At 45.2% G+C, this 20,870-nt stretch overlaps 1 protein-coding gene across 1 annotated transcript; it reads left to right on the top strand.

Annotated features, from left to right (window-relative positions):
• Nucleotides 1-241: 241 nt before the first annotated feature.
• On the top strand, nucleotides 242-20,851 carry LOC131262325 (uncharacterized). Its single transcript, XM_058264302.1, has 5 exons — nucleotides 242-332; nucleotides 552-750; nucleotides 1,001-1,486; nucleotides 14,434-16,927; nucleotides 17,572-20,851. The coding sequence occupies exons 2-5, from the start codon at nucleotides 692-694 to the stop codon at nucleotides 19,372-19,374; spliced, it is 4,842 nt and encodes a 1,613-aa protein (XP_058120285.1). The 5' UTR covers nucleotides 242-332; nucleotides 552-691; the 3' UTR covers nucleotides 19,375-20,851.
• Nucleotides 20,852-20,870: the final 19 nt, after the last annotated feature.

Below are 20,870 nucleotides of genomic sequence, written 5' to 3'. Positions count from 1 at the left end.
AGAACCCTTTAATGTGCCAGCGGTGAATGGAGTTTTAATGCTTTTCAGGATGAGCTGCTAAGCGAATAATTAATTTAAGTAATTGCCGTTGGAGTGTGTCATATACACGCCTCATTTTCACTGAGATTTGAAAAACACGTCAGAACTGTCAGTTGACATTGTCGCAAAGCGAGAGATTCTGCAGATTTGCTCGTCGTTCACGATAGATGCCTGTGTTGTTTTGTGTTGAGAAATCGGTGCGGAGGTGCAATGATAAAAAAGTGAAATCACACGACACCCGCGCAGTGAGCAGATGCTCCAACAAAATTCTCCCGTTCTCGATGATACAAAGTGTACAGCACAAGTATTTGATTGGCTTCGCGAGTCGTATTTTGGTTTCTAATTCGAGTGCCAGCATTTAGCGTGCCGCGTTTCGGTTAGTGAACGGAGCTGTCTACCGTTTTATATCACGTTCGCGAATGTTAATTACTACCAGCGTCAATACGCGATTTTGTGTGGGTCGTGCGACTGTTGGAAAATTTTGTTCCTCAATAAAATTTACCTCCAATCAGTAGCCATAGTGCGAGAGCAAGAGCGAAAAGGAGAGTTTTGTATGTGAGTTTCCCGTGGTGCAGTTGTACAAATTCTGTTTTAGCGAATTCCTTTCTTCAATCGACCTTTTGTCAATGTGTTCCGGAGTGGTAGAATAATAATGAAACCTAGCTTACGCTATACCTACTGCACCCTGTTACTGGTATTTTTGGTGTCCAGGTGAGTTTCCTTTCTATCCGGCTGCAGCGTTTGTAGGCGTTAATGGCCTTCGACGGCCTTCAATAACGAAAAGGGCCGGTGGTTGACGAGTGGCGGGCGCCCGACAGAACTGTGATGCAATCGTCAGCTGAACATCAATGCGGCTACGTTGCAGCCAAGCGCCACCAAGTCCCATTTTCATCGTGCTGTCATGGCGACGACGTGCATCCATTTCATTCGGTGTCGTTTTTCTTTTGCTCCTCATTCACAGTTGCACGTTGTTTATCATAGTGGCCTCAGAAACGCTGAAGCCTACCGCTGATGACCATTCGCAGCATCTACATCACCATAATCATCATAAACATCAAGAACAACATCATGGTGCTCCGTCGATGCCACATCCGGCCCGAATACCGGACGGATCCCTCACCGTTGGTGCTAAGCAGCGCGCGGGAAGTGATCTGTTACGCGACGGCAGTGCTGAGTATGAGGGGAATACCAACCATAACAGTTTAGCAGATGGAGTGCTTCGTGAAAAGGGCCAAAGTCGCCAACAAGTCGAGAGTCATTCTGGGGAGCCACCAAACAGCCGTGCTAATGTGCGACCGCTGAAGAGGCCCTCTCCGGGTGGGAAAATCACCTCCAAGAAGGACATTCTCACCGAAAAACCTAGTCCACAACCCGAAGAGCCTCCGGATCTGAAGGATGTTATATTTCTTGATACCATCTCCAAAAACGTTGGCGTCACAAACAGCGGGTAAGTGATTCAAACTCAAACCCCGAGGGTAGACTACTACTCTAATCGGTCGACGAATAACATCCGTCTTCTTTGTACAAATGATAAGACAACATGAGGTGGATGCGCTGATAGGAAGGTAGAAATTGACTGATGAAATTTTATGCCAACTAAGCACACCATATTTTTTTTTAAACGCATCATCATAAAGTGCTACGAATACTTTTGGAAGCCGATCAATGTAATACCACATTTAGTTTATTTTTAGCAAAGAAATGTGAAATGATTTCCCAATCATGGCTATTGACATTTTAACTAGACCACCGTTGAAGGTCATCCAGAAATGGATTGGCAAGCAGTGTGGAAACATTACGAGAAGATTAACTTCTTCAAGGTTGGTTCGTACGCGTCTCGTTACCACGTGCGCCATTTGGAGGAGGACTAACCTTTCAGAATTCACGTGTGAAGTACGCGTGCTGTTACTTTTGGTGCATACCAAGAAATCGTACAAGTCACATTCCTTGGCGTTCACATCGGCTGCATCTTGTGTTGTGAAGATGTGTGGCTTCTTGCCATTGCTTTTACGATCAAGTGATAGGAATGGTCGTTCCACGATTCGCGTGAGCTTTATGCTCTAATAATTAAATAAGAGGCTTTTGCCACTTACTGGTAGCCAAAATGGTCACATCGCTTTGTGATGTTTCTCGGATGATTTTCCTCTTCGCAAAAACGTGGAGCTGGTGAAAACGAGAAAATTGAGGACGGCAAAAGTGCAATGCTACGAAGGAAGTAGACACGAAGCAAAAAATAGACTTCATTTTCCACATGAAGGAGTCCGATACGATGTTGTACAAATCAAGAAGGATGTGGGTTGTGAGACGGGCTTTATTTATTTTCTCTTGGTTTCATATCACTTCAACCAACCCCACCACACGTTGGTTACGAAGAGTTTAATGAACGAAATAGAAATGCAACATTCGTCTTCCAGTGCCGCATTCGATGGCAGTCAACGACACGGTAGGCCCACTCCCTGTTCCGTAGTAGCGTAGGTGAGATTGTGTCGGTTGAACGGGATCGAAAATAAAATTAAATCGACCTTGGCGAGTGCGTTCGCGCTTGGATTTAGTGTCCGTTGTTACGTCTACCATCGGTTGTAAATATGTCGTTAAGGAGGGAATTTGGATCGGTTAAAATGAATCTCCGTAATGTAACTGGCTGATTATTTAAGACTCGTCGGAAGCGGGTTACGTTACTTCAATTTCTCAGTTGCGCCATTAATCGAACACTCTACCATGCACTTTTGAATGCATTTTGCCGAATGTTACGTTGAAAAAATGTTTTACTTTTTTTTCCTACATGTTGTGTGTTGCCGAGTTATTCTACTGAAGTGTCCACTATGCACAACATGTTAAGCAGTGGGCTCAGTAACGAGTGGCGACGGATGTTTTACTTAGGCCCGTACAAAATGCCCCAGTCATCGGTTTTACGGTGGGCTGACGTCAAGGTTACGCCTCAATGTGGTGCTTTACCGTGCAAACATGTTTTTGAATAGTTTTCTTGCACTGTAATGTTGTGACTTTTTTGGTGGTCACAACGAACCGGTTTCTCATCTGTCGGTTTACTTTCTTCCTGTTGATGTAAAGACAGGTGGGAATGGCATAGAAAGGGTGCCCACAGCAGACAATGACGTCGAGCAAAACGTGAAAGTTGCATAACGAAAGATTGTCGAAGTCCTTTGTTCACGTATAATTAAGTTCCTGATCCATGACGTAGGGCTTAGACTCGTCTCAGGAATGTGAGAACTACAGTTGAATGTTTATGTTGATAATTTGTTCTTTCCATAATGTCGATCATGAAATCCTTTTTTTTTGTGCGGAAGTATAGTTTTTTATCACCAACACGTCACCGTTAAGTTATTTGGTGTGGTAAAAGAAATGCTAAGGAATTTCATGAGGCTTTATCAGTACCACGTTGATGAACCCTCTAGCCCTGTCATTATTTGCGCTTTATCTAATCTTACATGTCGCAGTGGTGGCCATTATTGGTTTTAATTAAGTTCCTTTGACACCTTGTTTGGATTTATAGCGCTTTGATACATGCTTCCGCGTAGAACGCATTCGCTGCCCGGGAGGTCAACAGCATGCTCGATGGAGCAATGCCGTAGAAAAGTGTACTATGCTTCAAAAAGGCTGTCTTGTTTGAAAATGGTTGCTGCAAAGTTAATCGAAGTTGGATCGAATCTGGCCTTTGCTATTTGTCGCCAAGGAGCGGCATTTTCATGAAGCCCAAATAAGGTGCCTTCAACCGGTTCCTAACGGAAGGTGGTGTGTAGGCACACCTGCAGGAAGTGTCCGTCCAAAAGCAGGTTTCAAACTCTTTGATGAAGCCATATAGTATTTGTTTTGGTTCGTTGGCCAACACGAAATCTTTTAGCGCCTGAACAGTGTTTTCTTCCACGTCGTTTCTGATGAAGTTGGGATTGGCGAGAGAGGGAACTAAAATCGGAGATCATCAACATCAAAGCTCTCAGGCTGCTGGAGTATAACACCAAACGTGCAATGCACAAAAATGCACATCTTTTGCGGTGTCTTAAACGAAAAGAGAAAGGTAATATGAGAAAAGCAAAATACAAATAATTTCAACATCCCTATGCCAGCATGAAACATTGAGAGCAAGATCGTGGTTGGCTGCTGCGATGCGGCTCGACTTCATCTCGCGTAGGATGACGTTTGGTGCTTGTCGGTTTGCTTTGGTTGTTTGTGCAGGCCCACTACGACTACGCAACGCTTACCAACGACTACTGCTGCACACATCCGCGGGATGTTGGCTGGATGATGTCGCGGCAAACTTTGCCTCCGTCATCGTTGACGGTGGCGCCTTCGTCATGATTATCGCTTGGTTTGTGTGGTGGAGCCAGCCAGCCGCGCAGCGGTCGAGTGTACTATTTCAGTGTAGGTTCAGTGTCAATTGAGTTGTCCGTTCGTACGTTCGTTCGTTCGTCTGGGCGTTCGTCCGTTGCTTTAGTTTGGTATCGAGCGGGCACCGGTTGTGGTCGCCTTGGTTGTTCATTGTACGTTTAGTTCGTTCGCTTTAGGTAAAGGTTACCCCTATGTCCATCCAGGCGGCTTGTCGGCAAGGTTTTCCTCGCCTTTTATCAGTGAACGTGTTGTGTTTGCATTGTGAAGTGAGGTCTTCCTTTGAGGAAGGGAAAAGGTGTATGTTCATCCGCAGTTTCAAGCAGTCAGCCGACTGTTGTCAACATTTGTAGTTTAAAAATCAAGTGATGGTGACGATGAGAAAAAAAAATTAACATCAATTACTAAAACAGATGAGAATAATTCACTATCTCCTAAAGAAAGGGTGCGGTACCACCCAATATGTCGTGTCGGGATGTAGGTGAAAATGCCGGGTCGATATTATGTCACTGCAGTGTCCCGCGAAGCAACGGATAGCGATCTGTACGCCATCTCGTGCCAAAGGATATGGCCACGGAACGAAGACAGCATCCGCGAACCGCATTGACATTGACCGACCGTGCCAGCTAGGGAAAAATGTGAATGAAGTGGCTAATGTCTTTAAAGTGAATCTTGTCCCCACCCAGCTTCCTAGTGCTCGGCCCACTCGTTTCACAAGTGAATCATACCCAACGACGACTGCAGCCCCTTTTTCCGGCGTTCCTCAGCTGACTTAGGAATGTTCTGTTCTGGTGTGAAGTAGTGTGTGCACCGCCTTCAATGATCGGTGTGTTTTGTGGTGAAGCAAGCAAGATGGTAGAACTCCTCTTCTTTGTTGGCACCGATGCAACCTATTATGCAATTTGTCATACCGACGATGATTGTTGTGTGCATCGTGTGATAGCAACGTGTCAAGCGTGTGTCGTCGAAAGCTTCAAGCACAAAGCATCCGATCCAAGCAGCTTGAATACTAACTTGCGACAGTTTTCTTTCGCCTTGACTTCGGGCCAAATGTGAATGCGATAAGAAAAATGAGATGTTTTCTCATCCAACGAAGAAGATGAAGTTCATGTAAATGATTGCAACGGGATTCGTGTGATTCCGTTACCCAGAGGAAAAAGGCAAAGTGTTTTGCTCGTGTCTAAAAGAAAGGGTCGTTAGGGTGTTTAGAAAGAAATAAGCAAGTAAAAGGTTCTTTCCACTGGGCTCGGGATGGTGCTAGTGAGAGACGAGTGGTCGTTTAACAGACACGGTCACATGTAATTCAAACGATGCAGAAATACATCCGACGAGCTCGAATGTACAGTCGATTCTGTATAGGGAATTCCAGACTATATTATTTACCCCGCCTTATTCTGTTCTGATTAAACAATGTTTGCCCAGCTATGGCCGCTCTGAGTCATATTATTAAACGTAAATAAAAAAGCAGCCTATCACAATTAGAAATTCAATTCGTGACTTTGGTTGAGTTAAATTTTACATATTTTGTCTCGATAAATATGAAGTCAGACCATAGCGTGAGCATGGAATGAGACAGACACGATCATTTAGCACGTTCGTAAAACTTGTCAACCAATCGAGGCGAGATAAGAAATCAACCACGACTGTGGAATTTGTGAAGTGCGAGCTCGATAGGATTTAGAGGCGCGTCTGGCGCCACATTGTGGGGTTTGGACTGGAACATTCTACCAAATGGAACATCCATGTACCATTCGATGGTAACACGGCCGGCGCAATTGTGGAACGGGCTAAGTGGGTGAACAACAACGAAGAGGGTTCGCACCGAGTAGTGCTAAATATGGGCCACTGCTTTGTCCCCCACATTGCCCTTGTTTCTCTTGTGGTTGAAAGTAACAGATATCCCGCAAAGGAAATAAAGTCGTTCTGCACAGATGTAGCATTGCAAATACGTACGCTCTTGGTGGGTGTTTTTTTGTTTCGCTGTTACAGAATGTTTTTTCATCTGGAATTTAGATTTTTGCTGGCCTTGTTGGCAGTATGGCATAATCTGCGGAGGGGCAAATGTACCGTAGACAATTCGTTTGCAAGATTTGCGGTGCGGTGTACGTTAGTACATATGGCAAATCAAACAAATATGTTGCTGTACTTCAGTGCTCCACAGGCCGCCATCTCAGAGGTGCACAATTTTCCCGTTTTTCTTCTTGCAACGTCCAACCCTAAATCATGTTTCAATTCACCGGCTTAGTGAAAGTGTCCAATCTAAAGCGGCTCCCTTGCGAGCCTTTGGAGCCCACGGAGTTTTTTGGCCACGAGTAGCATTTCCTGACGCAATGCGGTCGTAACTGCGGTACGTCTTAGGTTCCTGGGAACAGGAACCGGTTAAATCGGACCGAGGGAAAAAGCAAGAAAGCCGCGCGCAGACCGTGGCTGACAATCGTAAAGCAAGAGTTCGCCAGCGGTGCATTGATTCGAATAAAGATCTGTGAAAAGTGAAAAGGAAAAAAAGAAAAGGCGGACCCCCATTAATTGCATTTCCTAGGTGCGTTATGGAGCATTATTGCATTAGCCGCGTGCAGTGAAAGTGAACAGCATGTGAAGATGGAAAGGAGAAGAAAGCAGATCAAAGAAGAATGGTTAGATATATGCTCCCGCTATGACGGTTGCACAAAGATTACGCCAGTTCAACCTGACCTCGGTGGAATCTTCTCTTTCGTAACGCACGACGAGTGTCTGTACCTCGCCATATCTCGTCTTGGTGGTAACGAACGACGATAGTCGTCTAAATTCTTTTTTTTTGCTATCCCATCGAATCTAATGACAACAGATGAAACTGGAAAAACACGTTTGGGGTATGCAAATTTTGCTTGATTTTAGCATATTTTCGCTCCAAATTTGCAACCCAACCGCGGCGTCTTTTTGGTTAGACTGTATTTATTCTGGTTTTCTTATACAATCTAGCGTTGGCGAAGGTTTTTTCGTCTGGTTGTTTGTTACTTAACAGAAAGGTTGACATTAAAGTTACCTCGTATGGTAGAACATTCACTTGCGGTTTGTGCGGGTCGCCACAATCGTGCCACGTCCTCAAGGTTAACTGATACAACCTATCGATAAGGCGAGTTTATTGCAAGAAACTTAATCTACAATGAGGTCGATGCAGTATTTACCGATATTCTATCCCTTCACTAAATGTTTTACATTCATGGTTTTTGGTTTTCTTGAAAAGTTGTACACATTTAGTTCAGGTTCGAACTGGAACTGGAAAAGTAAACCGTTTTACGAGATTGGTAACCTGCAGTACGTATAGCACACATGGTTCTTTTATACAAATATTGCAACTGTGCTTTTTCAGCGCAGCTACTTTATCCAGCATTCCAAATGAGACGTTGAGTAATATGACTTAATTTTTTAATAAAGAATTTTATTTAAACGCTCGTAAACAGAACTTAATAATGTGATTAGTACACCGCGGGATATTGTGAAATATGTTGTAAAACAGAAATGGTTTCATATTGCCTAGGTTTGGCTGTGTACCCAAATGTTTCTTGATCCAAGTGGATGACTCAGAAAAACGTAGGACGAAGAAACCACCCATGTGCCTAAAAAGCTACTGAAGTGAAGCTTCTTTTTTCAAGTTCAAAGGGTAAACAAATGGATGGACCATTTAAGGGTCCATCGATTACAACGTATTTTTCTCATGTACCTTTATCGCGCCACAGTAATGTGTCTCGCCTAATCGAATGAAGTGCTGCTGAATAATTTAAGCACTTGGTGCATTACTTACTTGACCATATCGTCGTTTGCCTTCGCCCTTCGACGTAAAAGATCCCTTCTGTTTTGTTGTGGCGCCCACAATTGGCGAGCATTTTTCCTTTTTTACTTTTTTGATTCACCCTTTACTTTGACATTGGTTCTGAACAAAAAACCAATCGATCGCTGTCGCGGTGCTGTTTCGGACGAAAGGCGCTGATAGTTCGTTTACTACGGTGGCTCCACGGTGTCGCTATGCTCACAGGGACACAGGGTCAGGAGTGACGAACAAATGACCGTTTGCTGTTCCTTACTCTTTGTAGCTCCATACCTCACTTATCAACAATATTTGTATTGTTGTGGACAATCGATAAAAATAAATTTAAATAAATATGTTTCAAGCGAAGATTTTTTTGATAAAACAGATTAAGTTTTCCCCGTTCAAGACTACTTAAAAAACCATAAAAATAAACTATACGATTTGGTGAAGTTTTTTTTTTAAACCATAGTGCCCCATACTGTTGCTATGTAGCAGAGATGATTCTTTTAAATACAGTAGTAAATATATTTTCCACCCACACACAGTAAAAAGTGTGTTCAGCTTGTTTGTGCCATGTTTTGGTCGCTAGACGTTTGCTCAGTTCATGCGATGCGTTTGCACAAAGCATTACTAATTTGTTTACGGTTACTTTTTTTCAGCTAGAATTGAGAAAACAAACCACCATTATTACTTGCTTTACTGATCTACGTTGTGCATGATCGTTCAGGTTCGTCACCACTGGCCGTACGGTGGGGAGATTACCATGACCACCGAGAAAAATTGCGTCGCAAGAGTTCGTCTCCCGTGTCCGCGACCATTCTCGTTGAATACGATTGTTGCGGAACCCACCAGCCAACGTGGCCAAACAGAGCTCTCTGCGTGCTATGCGGGTCTTGCGCTGAAATCTAATCAGCGTATTTCATTTTTCGGTGCGTGGTGGTAGGTCATACTTCCTCATGCCGGGATTAGTTGCTTGTGACCCCTAGACGATTTGTTTGTTTATTTTTTTTTTGTTTTTTTGGACAGCCAGTCAAGGCTGCTCGGTTCAGTTGGGCACCGAAAAGTGACGTCGTACACTGGGCACGTATTTCGTGTACCTTCAAAATGGTTACGTGTTATTTTTTTAAATGGTAGAAAAACATTGGGTATTGCCTCGAAAAATTTCGATAGAACGTAATAAGAATGATCGATGAAAGGTAGTCATTTCTTAACACGTTAAGCTCGATGCGCAAATCGCGCTGCTTTCCGTTCTGCCTGGGATGCGTAGAAACGCCGGCCTACCCAACGGGCTCTGTCGGTCCGAGCAGACCGACGCCGGCATACGGGAAAGAACGCTGTTGGCCCCACGGGACCGACAAAGCTAAAGTGTTAAACATAGCCATTGCTATACTCCCGTTTCCCGCAATCGAAATACCATTAAGTTTCTTATCACATCGATCCCTTGTTTTATTCAAACCACCCCACCCGCGCGATGACGGAGGGTTGCCCCGGATCGGGTTGGGGTTGGAATTTCTACCCAGTGGCTTTGTGTTGGACACACCGTCATTGGGAGTTTGTGTTTGTTGTTGTCGTGGCTCACACGTTGCCGTAAGCAAAAACCGTGCCGCGCGCCGGTAAACAACAAAATTACGTGGTCGAATCGCGCTTGTCCGCGTGGCTTTGCGCTTTTTCGCGGTCGCGTGAGCCATGCGGTTGGTTTTTGGATTTAGTGAAGGGTTATTGGATGCTGCTTGTTTGTATGTTTGCAGTTTTGTTTGGCGAATGGTGGCTGTGTGGAATGTATTGCTGGGCTTATCACAAAGCCTGCAAGAGGAATAGAACGTTCAGGAATAACTTGTTTCTCGAAGTACCTTGTGTTTGCATTTTATTTACTACCGTGGAAGTAAAAAGGAAAACAATTGACCACAATTCCCTGCGTTTCACGCGCGTCAAATGAACAAGTGGACGCTGCCAAGAATGTTGGCGCTCGTTTAAATTAACACATGTTAAGCTTAACTGGCTTTGACTGGTCGTCAGCTTTCTTTCGCTCTCGGTAGAATTTATTTACCACATCCACAATGTTCCCTCGCGACAGTCTCGGGATGGCCATGTGGTGATGTTTTGTTTTCAGTTTAATCAGTTCTAGCAACCACCCACTTCCGTTCGCAACGAGGAAGAAATGTTGATCTTTTTTTTTCTCTTCAGTGTTTGCTGAAGGAGAAAGTGCTCCGCTTTCTGTTCTATTACGGGGCGTGTTCACGTACAGTATCATGAAATACAACTGAGTAGAGAAAGTGGAACAACTTATTTATGTTTTACCTTATCAAAAAAAAGGAAAAAAAAGTTAAAAAGGATTATGCCATCTAATACAGGGGTTAAGCATACGTTTCCCGAAAGGGGTCATAAATTGAACGATGTAGTAAACTTTTCAAAAGGGATATTAAGCGTTTTTTTCAATGAAACACGTTGGATTCTGGACGAGATTTACAAGGTTAGGTAATTTAAGCGCGTCCAATTATAAAGATGCGATCGGAAAAGTGTATTAAAAATAGACGCGAAGGGCGTCTGATATTGTTTAAATTTTTAATTTACGTTTCCTCAAGAAAAAACTTAAGTGATATTGTGAACAAATTCGACAAGAATTGAGATGAAATTTTCTTACGGGCCGGACTTTGCCGAACCCTGATCTAATGCATCGATTGACAAAGCGAGCAAGTGCTTCCTGTTCAGTAGAACTGTATCCTGAACGTTTTCTTAAACATCTATACTGCCCTATTTTGTTACGTATTTTGCATACTGACATTTTGCTCGATCAAACAAAACATCGTCGATTGGAGCGATTAGCACTTGGCGGTATACCGTTTCCAGGGCAAAGCTCTCGCGGAAATTGACGTCAGTATATTCCAATGCCACTTCCTGAAATAGGAAACCTGGGCCACGTTATCTGATTCCCATACGACAAAGATTGTTGTTGCGGTGGTTTGGTCTAGTCTGTAATAAAATCCCTCTATTGCACGTTTCCTTTTGAAGTGCATGGCGCTGCCGGCTGGAGAGATAATTTTTTCAACCAACCAGCGTTCCGCGTTCCTCACCGGTCCGGCAAAACGTTTGGTCAGAAAGTTAATTGTTTGAAAATTGTGCCCGTCATAGGATACGTCAGGGTGGAGAAGGTAAATATCGAATTATCGCGACACGTTGGGCACGTTTTACAACCACTTCAACTGTCTCTTAATTATGGCCGCGGGCCTGACCGGGGAAGATCGTGCAGATCGCGTGCGGTGCTGGGAAAGAATGTAACCTAGGTTACATGAGCTCATTCTACCGAAGATAGGGGCATATGATAGTCACTTTTTTTTAGAGATTAGGCACATACGTTAGTGGTTTAATGTTACCGAGCTCCAAAAGCTCCATCCGGAACGTTTCACACGTCCGTATCGTCGATGCACTCGCATTTCCTGCAAATCACGTGGCAATTTTATGGAAATAGTACACATTTTCCGGTGAGCGTTTCCACCATAAATCGTCGTCATTATCAGGGGACTGTTGTTTTTTTTCGAGATGTACCTTTACTTTCCTGTTGTGTATGGTAATTTTGCGATAAACTAGAACAAGCTGTTGTGAAATTTTGTGTGCGGTGCAAAGAAAAGGAAAACAACTAACCGCGTGACGCTTAGGAACACTTTCAACTCGCGTCCCGGCGGGGACAATCGTTATCATTTACACACACCGGTTACGCGCCGGAGCACACCAGAGTTCCGTTCCACTGAACCGCGAGCTCCGGTTTAACCGAGGAGGCATTCGAAGTGCTTTGTTTATTTTTTACTCATTTAAAAATTCATTTCCAGGCGGTTTGCTGTGCGATGATAGCGCGGGAAGGTCGCGAACGTACTCGAAGGTTTAGCACACAGGCACGTCATTTTGGTTTCCCTCAGTTTTGCACAACAAGCGTCATCTTCCAGTTGCATCCGACGCGAGGATCCTTCGCTTTCATCGTGCGTCAGTAAGCCACAAATTGGCAGCTACCGAAGAATGGCAGACTTTTCTTTTTCCGGCTGTGATGGATTATGAAAAGTGCTCGTTATCATGAACGATCGGTGGTGATATTTTGTGAGAAGCAAAACACCGGGACACAGGACACCAGTTTATTAGCAGAGCGCCACTTTGCTCCCTGTCGGCTACAATGATGCCCCGTTAAGAGAGACTCCAAAGGGATCGGATCGTCTCCAAAGCGTTTGTGTGCCGATTTGTGTGCGTATGTGTGCCACTATTTTTTCTCGGACTAAACTTTCGCATCTCACTGTGAGGGTACCTGGACGAACCTTCACGCTGCCCCCATCGATGCCCCAGTGGCCGTCGGTCGATGTGTACATGGTGGTCAATCTGTACGTGGTCGCGTTTTGCTACATCAAATGGCAGCTCTCGATGAAGCTGGTGTGCGCAATCTGTGGGCATGTTAGCAGAATGCGCAAGCTGACCGTGCTGCTGACGGTCTGCTGGGTTGCCCTGTTCTCGCAGATATTGGCCATCTCCAGTCTCTACCACGATGGGTAAGTGCTTAAGGGAAGCAACAAAAAACAGGAAATAATAGAATCCCGTAATAGGAATCATATTCAATGTGTAGAGCAATACAATAGGGTTCGAATCCCAACCGAAACCGGACCCTCCCCTGTACGAGAGGACTGACTATCCACGTACAACAGGGAAACAAGTCTCGTAAGCCCTTAACAGGCAGGCATGACCAAGAGAAGAAGAAGCAATATAATAAGCTCAACCCATAAAGAGGTAAAGCACAAAAGCACGAAGTGTAAAACATAAGAATTACAAGCTTACATCCCAGCTATTGTTGTACAGTTTTCGAAGGTTTTAAAAAAGCAGAGTAGCTGCTAGGCTCAGGACTAAATTTACGACATTTACGTATTTACGATACGATGTAGAAGAACATGTTTATAATTAAATTATGCAGAAACGAGCATACATTGGTTTTTATTACTGTGTTTAGTTACTGCAGCTTTCCGATTATCCACGGTAAACGTGATAATCCGAAAAATTTGCATAAGTTTAACAAAACTGCTCAAATTGATACTGGCAAAGAAGTTTGTTAAAAAACATCGTACATAGACGCACTTTTAATTTGTTTTTGTGTAAGGCTGATTGGGAAGGTACTGAAGTTGCAATAGGAAAGCATAGAGCTTACGGAAGTGATATATTATGATTTGTGATTCATAATCGAGCCACTACATGGCTGTAGGACAGAAAAACAGGCAAAAAATAAAGCTAAAACGACCACGTATAGTCAATCTTGATAATCTGAAGTCTATCGATATAGTTATGATTTGAAATATAGAATGAAAATAAAGTTTTACTGTACGCAAACCTCAATGTTAAATGGCTCCGGCGAAATACTTTCCGTATACTTACCGGCACCGGTGCCCGGATGGCCAACCTTGCACTTGAACGGCAGTGTAATACTGCGAAAATGTGAACATACTTTCCACACCTCCTTTACACATTTTGTTTCACTTTCCTATGATGGATGAGATAGACATTCAAACGCATATTCCGCGTGTTTCAGTGTCTTCGGGTAACATATTATTTTCCCTGACAGCGGTGACAGTTATGGTCATTATGACCGTTGGCAGAGGGAGGGAAGAGGGGGCAGTTGTTTAGTAACGGAATGATTAAAAATAGTATTCGGTCCGAGTGAAACAAACCGAGCAGGAAGTATTGGTTGGTTGTTTGGTTGGATGCTCACGAAAGCGCCAGTTTTCTCCGCTTAACACCCACGGTGGATATTATTATCTCGGTGTCCCTGGAATGGCATTGCACTGTTGGGAAGGTTACGCTTCGTCAATAGATCGTGCTTGATAGTAAACACCACACTCGTCCCTTCGCTAGGTTTAGCGCAGCTTATCGCGTGTCATCGCACGTGTGTTGGCGGAAGGAATAGGTGGCTTTCGATTTCGTTCATTTGCATTCCTTTACGCACCGGTAGTTCCTGTCGTTGTATCCGATTGCATCTCCTTGGCGAGAGAAGCTCAACGGAGTCTAGCGGAACAAGAATTATTGACATTTGACGAATTGGGGAGAAGAATGAGAAACTGGTGATCAGCTTCCTGGACGCCGGAGCCGTTGTTTGAAAAAATTGATGTTTCACATATTCTTGTATTACGTGCAATTAAAATATTAATTTTACCTATTTTTCAATTAATAACTTTTATTTCTCACTTCGATCGTGCAATACAATTCAACTCATGTACGTTTGTTTCGCTCCCTCTTGATCGTTTTAGGTTACAAGACATTCCAGGTCCACCGTCGGTCATAACGCTGGTGGACAACCAGCACCGCGAGCTGAACAACATCGAGAGCAAACTGGAGGAGAACCTAGAGGCTACGCTGAAGAATCTTTCCCACAACAACGTTCTCAACGTCCCACCGGGGGGAATTTCGTTACAAGCAGACGATGAACAGGCGCGGCAAAAGCAACAACCACAACAACAACAACAACAACAACAACAGCCAGATAGCAGCACCATCATCGATGCCACCGATCGGGACGAACAGGATGGCAGCTACAATGGAACGGCCGAGGCGGAGGATAGCGCTACGTTCCATCGTGAGATTCAACCTTCCGCCATCCCGGAAGAGCACGAGCAACCGTCCCTGGTGATGGTCCCGATGGACGATGGAAAGCAGACTACCCACGGACAGGGACCCACAGGCGGTGACGGCGGAAGCAGCAATACGGTGGAACTGAAGCCACTGGAGGTGAATCTTACCGAAGAGAACCCGATGCCGGTGTTTAGCGAATGGGCCCAAAAGCAGATGGCCGAGGCGGAGAAGAAGCTGGGCGAGGTTGTGAACGCGTCGGCGATGAAGAAAGGAACCAAACCGGCCGGCAGCAAGACCGGTGGCCCGATGAAGCTTCGCGCGAAAAACTACGCAGCACCCGAGTGTGGCGCAAAGATCATCGCATCGAACCCGGAAGCACAGAGCACGGGCTCTGTGCTGACGGCACCGAAGGACGAGTATCTGCTTAATCCGTGCACCAGCAAGATTTGGTTCGTGGTGGAACTGTGTGAACCGGTCCAGGCCGAACGCATCGAGCTGGCAAACTTCGAACTGTTCTCGTCGTCTCCGAAGGAGTTTAGCGTGTCGGTTAGCAATCGATTCCCTACGCGGGACTGGGCCAACGTGGGTCAGTTTACTGCGAAGGATGAACGGGACGTACAGAGTTTCATGCTCCATCCCCATCTGTTCGGAAAGTTCGTTCGCGTCGAGATCCTTTCGCACTACAATCAGGAGCATTTTTGTCCGGTATCGCTGTTCCGTGTGTATGGTACGTCTGAGTTTGAGGCGTTCGAAACGGACAACACTCCCCTGCAGCCAGATGATGATGATGATGATGAAGAGGATGAAGCGATGGCTCCATTAGTAGACAGGGAAATTATACTTGACGGATTCCAAAGTGAACACAAGGAACCGTTGCCGATGAAGAATGAAGTTGGAATCGAGGGTTCCCTTCGTGACGATGATCTGTTGCTGACTGAACCGGGTACCGGTGGACCGGTGGATGGCAATGGAAAGAAAACGGGAGGTAAACACCCAAATAATCTCCTCAAATCAGCCGGCGAGGTAGTGATGAGCATGGTAAAGAAGGCGGCCGAAGCGCTCGGGAAAACCGGCAACGATAGCAATGACTTATCGAACGGTACGGCGGAAGGCGGTGGTAGTGACCTTTCGTTCGCTCGTGGCACAGTTCTACAGCCGGGAGCATCCCCAACAACAACAACATCATCACCACCAACATCTTTATCATCATCATCATCGCCGTCGACAACGATGTCCTGCGTTACACTAGCTTATACGATACGTTGCGTTAATTGTACCGACCGTTTCCGGGCTCGGCTCGAGTCCACGATGAATTGCAAACACAATCTTCTCACTAGTCTACTAGGGATCGTGCGAATCGGACGGTCGTTCGATTCCGCCCAGCATTTTCTATGTGCCAACGTGTTAGGGTTTAACTTGCCGCGAAAAACCGACTACACCGGTGCCGGTGATGAGGGGGAACCGGCAGTGTGCTTAAATATGCGCTACAGTGTGCTCAATCTGCTACCGGACGAGCTGGTCGCTGGGCTTTGCAACGTGGTTGCCTACAATCTGAAGTTGATACCGGCGAACCCAAGAACGTCGCCGGATGTAAAAGGCGACGGAGGAGGATCGCAAGGAGAAGAACATCAGGCTCATCGGGAGTTGCCAGTCGGTGAAAGAGAAACCGCTGGGAGAGACATTCCACCACAACATTCGAACGATAATGGACGACAAGTAGGACAGCAGGAGCAACAGGAACAGCGAGGGGAAATTTCCTTCGAGGGAGAGACAGTAGATCCGGATGATAGTAGTCCGTCACAGAATACGCTCCCTCCGAAGGAAGACGTGAATATGTTTAATGTTGCGACCGAACCTCCTCCCTCGTTAGATGGGGCAGGAGGAGGTGATGAACCGGGTCAGAATTTGCCATCAGCTACTGCGACAACAGGACAACATCAAGACCAGCAGCAGCAGCAACAGCAGGAACGAGAAAAAGAAGATCATCATCATCAACACTGGGAAACGATCGACGAAACCGAGGGAATCCCTATTGGAGGTGGTATTGGTGCACCGTCTGGAGCCGGTGGATCAATGGTTGGCACGGGATCGAACAACGGTCACGGAACGACATCGAATACACAAAAAGTGCAACCGGAAAGTGTTTTCCTTCGGCTTTCCAATCGCATAAAGGTAAGTCCAGGCACTTTTGCTCAACACATTGCAGATCCATCACAAACATAATAAGGTGAAGGGAATATTCCTTCCTTGTACCGCGTTTCGCGTTGAACAGATTAACGTTTGTTTCCGACTTTTGCTCATCCTTGTTTCTTATTAAACTATATATCGATCTGTATCTTTTCTATCTTAGTGAATTGTGTAAAAGAATTTAGCCCTCCACCGTCCGACATGATGCGTTTCGTTCTTATTTTGTGAGCTCGGATTTACTATGAACGATTGTCCACTGTAGTGAAAGTTTCACTGTGAAACACAACTTTGGAAAACATTTTCAAACAGCGTACCCAATTGCATAGCATTGATTGCTATAGTAACTAGCACACTTGGATGGGTACATGAAAAAAATGAAATATAAAATGTATACTGCAGTCTGCAGCCCATGTAAGCTAGTTTGATTAAAATTCTTCCATTTGAAACATAAAATGCCCTCCAATTAAACCATTAAGCTCGGTGCAATGAGCATGTGACCTAGCCAAGTAAACACACGTCTATAAACACGACTTTAGCATACATTACCTTCCATCTGCTTTTTCTCCGTTCCATAACCGTTGGAATTGTGCTAATAGTGTCCTGTTGTTTTCCATTGTTTTTCGTTGTAGGCCCTCGAAAGAAATATGAGCCTCTCAGGGCAGTACCTGGAGGAGCTTAGTCGCCGTTACCGGAAGCAGGTGGAAGAACTGCAACATTCGTATGCCAAGACGCTGCATGAGATTGAGGAGCAGAACCGGAAGATGCGCGAAAGCGAAACATCGCTGCGAGAGGTGAACGATCAGTTGCGGCGCGATCTGTTCGAGTTCCAGACGATGGTGGTCGACTGGCGCAACGTGGTACTAGCGGTGCTCGGTGTCGTCGTGGTGTTGCTTCTCACTCTTATCCTGTTCGTACGTTCCGTGTTGGCGTCGAGTGGGCGAAGGGCAAGTACATCGGTTGGAGCGAGCAGCCAGCGACCGGCTCCGCTCCCACAGAGCGTTATTGATCGTGAGTTGGCACAGGTTGGCTCGGATGCGAGGCCAATCCGTGGTCGAATGTTGCGTCGTAAGTCGATCGATGGCATGCCGGTGGCGGGAGGAGGAGGGAATGTTACCGGTGGTGGTGCGGGTGATGGATCCATCAGTTGTGTAAGCAGTTCCTCTGGAGTCATTATTGCGACGGCCGAACCATCCACCGGTGGTTCATCGATGTCTCCCGCGCGGTTGCGTATAAAGCGACCAAGTGAGGAGGCACTCAACATCAGTGGAACTTACATGAACCTTCTCATAGATGATGGTAGTGAGGGCGTTAAGGAACCACGTCCCATTGGTCCGATGACAGTGGAGCGGAAAAAATCGAAACATAAACACCGGAAAGTGTCCGCCCCATCGATGATAGTCACGGTGGGGAATGTGGCAACGTCTACTCCATCGGCAAATTCGGCCGTGTCTGGGGGACCACGATACGAGCTCCCAAAACGTTCTACGTCGATGATTGAACCCCAAGAGCAACGGTTCCGGTTGGTGAATGGAACTGGTTCCTCCGATGGTGGGGGGCACGCGTCCCAAACGCCGGACCATAGCAATCGAATCGATGAGCTACCATATCTGGAGGATAACGATGAGTTTATCATTCCCACGGCGAGCGACCTTTCGTACGATGAGTTTATGCCCGGTTCGACCGTATCGTCGGGAGCGATTGCTGCGTTACGGGAAGAAATGGTGGACGGTAGTGGTCGCTTGACTAATGGAAGTGAAACTACCGAGGACGTTTCACCACTACCGACGGACTCCGCGAACAATAGCGTGGTGCAACAAACGAAAAAATCTTCATCTCGTCGCCTTTCGTCGCCGGCTTTCTTTAAAACGTCACTCTTACGATCGAGTCTCGGTTCGAAAAGACGATCGTCGAAGAAAGGCTCCTCCAACGGGGATATCAATGCTCCCGGGGGTAGCAGTAGCAGCAATAGCAGCAACACTAGTAGTAATAGCAGTAATAGTTCTAACATAAGCGGCAGTTCCAGCGCTGGGCAGCATTCCACCGTGGCCAATGGCGCACCGTCGGCAGGAGCGGACAGCGGTGACGGCGACAGAAAAGACAGCTGGTACCGGTGGTGGTCGGAAAACCGTAAGCAAGGTCCGTCACCATCGACCGCATCATCTAGTCAGCAGGATGCGTCCACTTTCTCCTCCTCGTCGTTGTCCTCTAAGCACCAGGCCCGGCGGGAGCGGCTGAAGGCAAAGTCGGAAAGTCCTCCCGCAGTGACCGGTGGTTCGCTGATAGAGGAACAGCCAACTCCGGTGAAGCTTTCCGTTTCGTTCAATGGCGATCTACCGACCAACGGCGGAGGTAGCAACGGAGGTGGGCTGGAACGGAAGACAACCGGCGGCAGCCGGGGTAGCATCAGACGGTTGTTCCGGAAGGTGTTTTAGCAGGTGCACAAGAAGCAACCGGTGTTGTAGCCGCGTCGATATTAATTAAACAAAAACCGTATAGACTGAACCCCTCCCCCTCGATGAAGAACCCCCTTTTCCATAACGTGATCATGCTCGTAGCAAAGAAGGAAGAAAGTGATAATCTTTGTTGAAAGCCACTAACCCAAATTTACTAATTTCCCAACCACCTGTAAACCCTTTTTGAACCGGAGTACTAGACGAAGCGAGGAATTCCTATACCTTTTCTCCCTTTCTTATACATATATCTATTACGCCGTTCCCTTTTGTATGCTTTATTTTGTCATCTTTGTCCTAGTTAAGTTATGTATATCGTAAGTGTGTATTCGTTAGTCACAAGCTGTAGGAATGTGGTAAGATAAATTGTAAAGAAAATCAAGTTAAACCCAAATTAGTGATAAACTGCTAGTAGCTGTTGTAACAAATTGTACCCGCTAGAAGCAAACAAATTGTGCAATGATTATTGTTTTCAAAAAAAGTTTCGTGTCTTGTTTTCGTTCATTCAACTAGCAAGCTAAACCACTCTTTAAATGCAGTTTCTCTTTTAAAAACCGAGTTAAACGATGCACCTTTCACTTAACGCTAGTTTTGAAACTAGTGGTAACTAGTTTCGTTGCCATGGTAATTTGAGTTTACTAGTCTCTTGAAGCGTTCGTCAGCTAACGTTAGGTGAATGTTGCTTCGGTTTAAAATGGGCTGGCTTATTGGTCAACTCACACCGTTTCCAGCAAACAAATAGTTTTCGGTATAATGAAGCTAGATTAACTAGGGTAGATCTTTGAATGTGCATTCGTGACTGTTCCTTGCCTTAGGTGTTTATTGTTCGAAATTAATGTTACAAAGATAACTGTTCTCGTTCGATCGAGCGAATTGGGGAAGAATTGTTTTTTAAAGTAAATTGGACAAAAATATACGAACCAGCTTTAGGATGGGGTAAGGCCAACTTCGTTTTCGTGTTCTGATGTAGAAGGGTGGAAATTTCGAAAAGGATAATGTTAAAGACAGACGCATCGAAGTTCTTGATTCGGCATTCTCGGTTTAACCAAAAATTAGATGTACGAAATTGTTAATACACTAAACAAGGGGCGAATGGCGATTGGCCATCAGATGATAAGTTAACACACGTTGACAGATTCTAAATTGTATGTGGGAATTTTTTCTCCTACAAACAAGGGGTTTCAAACTGAAGGGGAAACATTGAACCGAACAATGGAAAATAAGACAAGTTTAGCAACACCACAAATTGTACTAGCATATGCGAAAAACACGTTACAGTGAAAGAAGTAGCAAAATCCAATAAAATAAATAAAATAAAAGCAGTTTAACATAATCGTATCAGTAATCGTCTAGTAGCTTCTATTGATTGAGAATGGAGACAAGGAAATTTGAACGAAAAAAACGAGTTTACATATAGTCCGGGTCAAGTTAGAAATAATAAATTATTTTGTTCATCCAATAGATACTTGCCTATAATA

Source organism: Anopheles coustani, chromosome 2, assembly GCF_943734705.1.
Source record: "Anopheles coustani chromosome 2, idAnoCousDA_361_x.2, whole genome shotgun sequence".
Classification (NCBI taxonomy): Eukaryota; Metazoa; Arthropoda; class Insecta; order Diptera; family Culicidae; genus Anopheles; species Anopheles coustani.
The sequence above is the reverse complement of the archived record's forward strand: the minus strand, read 5'-3'. Positions and strand labels throughout refer to the sequence as shown.

Bases quoted from the DNA above. Each gene is read 5' to 3' on its own strand.
- LOC131262325 (XM_058264302.1), top strand. From the start codon at position 692: ATGAAACCTAGCTTACGCTATACCTACTGCACCCTGTTACTGGTATTT. The intron at 1,487-14,433 runs GTAAGTGATTCA...TGATCGTTTTAG, and splicing joins GTTGGCGTCACAAACAGCGG to GTTACAAGACATTCCAGGTC. The intron at 16,928-17,571 runs GTAAGTCCAGGC...TTTTCGTTGTAG, and splicing joins GGCTTTCCAATCGCATAAAG to GCCCTCGAAAGAAATATGAG.